Source organism: Lotus japonicus, chromosome 1 (assembly GCF_012489685.1).
Source record: "Lotus japonicus ecotype B-129 chromosome 1, LjGifu_v1.2".
Lineage (NCBI taxonomy): Eukaryota > Viridiplantae > Streptophyta > Magnoliopsida > Fabales > Fabaceae > Lotus > Lotus japonicus.
Window position 1 is genome coordinate 68076588 of NC_080041.1, and position 1577 is coordinate 68078164.

At 41.1% G+C, this 1577-nt stretch overlaps 1 protein-coding gene across 1 annotated transcript; it reads left to right on the plus strand.

Moving 5' to 3' along the window:
• The first annotated feature begins 336 nt into the window (after positions 1–336).
• On the plus strand, positions 337–1190 carry LOC130742275 (dirigent protein 22-like). Its single transcript, XM_057594443.1, has one exon. It carries the CDS (start codon positions 433–435, stop codon positions 1012–1014), a length of 582 nt encoding a protein of 193 aa, XP_057450426.1. The 5' UTR covers positions 337–432; the 3' UTR covers positions 1015–1190.
• Positions 1191–1577: the final 387 nt, after the last annotated feature.

Below are 1577 nucleotides of genomic sequence, written 5' to 3' on the forward strand. Positions count from 1 at the left end.
AATAAAATATAGTTATTTTAAAACCAAAAGATTAATTAGGAAGCATTTATTACTTTTTCTCATCTCTTGGTTACTACTACTATCTTAAAAAGCTAAAGACATAAGGGTTGGGTGGGGTGAAGGGTCCCGGGTTCAAACCCAATGATAAATTAATTTACTAACATTTCTAACAACTAACAATTACTTATAAAAAAAACTATCTTAAAAAAAAGTGGTATAAACACTCTTTAATTAATGTTTACCCAATTGTTCACGACTTTACCATATTCTAGCAGGTCAATTACTCCAAAAAATATTCCACACTTTCAAGACTCTATAAATGTCTCTTCCACTCGTCACGTTCCAAGAACTTGTCTCTATTCTCACAGCTTTTCATCAGTTCTCCCAATTTCTCACCCTCGCCATTTCCACCGGCCACCACCACCATCTTCCATGGCCAAATCCAAAACCCTGATCTTGTCCCTTTTCATCATTTCCCTAACCCTCCTTCTCTCCTCAGCCATCGCAGCCAAACAACCTCGTTTCTCCCGAATGATCACCCCAACCTCTCTAGGCCTCAAAAAGGAAAAGCTCAGCCACCTCCACTTCTACTTCCACGACATTCTCAGCGGCCCGAAGCCCACCGCGGTGACGGTCGCCACGGCCCAGATGACCAACACCTCCTCCACGTTCTTTGGGATGGTCAACATGGCCGACGACCCGCTGACGGTGGGCCCTGAGCCGGAGTCCAAGCTCTTAGGAAAGGCGCAGGGGATCTACGGGGCCGCTGCGCAGCAAGAGGTTGGGCTACTGATGGTCATGAACTTCGCATTCTCGGAAGGGAAGTACAACGGCAGCACGCTCAGCATGTTGGGGCGGAACACGCCGCTCTCCGCCGTGAGGGAGATGCCGATTGTCGGAGGGAGCGGACTTTTCCGGTTTGCGCGTGGGTATGCTCTGGCTAATACTCACACTTTTGATCTCAAGACAGGGAATGCTGTTGTGGAGTATAATGTTTACGTGTTCCATTATTAACCGTTGGCTTCTTCGGAGTTGAAACACCACCGTCCTTCTTTGTTCTAACGTCTCTCATTCATGTTTTAGTTTTGTCCTTTTCTCCTGTTTGGGACATGGTTAGATGCTCTTGGAATGAAAAGTTGTTCGTTGCTTTTGAGTATGTATGATTTAACTTCAATCTCATTCATTGAATATTGGTCATGTGTTAATTTAATTATGCCTTAATTATATAACAATTAAAGTTTTAAAGCATATTAAATATAATACGTAAATTAATGTTTCAACTGTCTGCCTCTAAAATAAGTAATTGAAAGTTTAAATTCAAGTGATGCATGTTTAGTCAAAGTTATCAACTGTAAGATATTGAAAAAAAAACTTTCAATAATGTTGTCAGTGTTTTGTTTGTTACCTAGAGTAATAGTAGTACATGCATATATTAACTGTAAATTGCAAGATATATCATTACTATAGTTGTTATTCACTTGTCCTGGTGCCTTTTTTCTTTGTGAGTTGTGACCTCACTTAGAGGTCTCTTGAGTCTTGACTCCTTGCATGCGTCTTAATGCGGTATTTTCAAAATT

Bases quoted from the DNA above. Each gene is read 5' to 3' on its own strand.
- LOC130742275 (XM_057594443.1), top strand. From the start codon at position 433: ATGGCCAAATCCAAAACCCTGATCTTGTCCCTTTTCATCATTTCCCTA.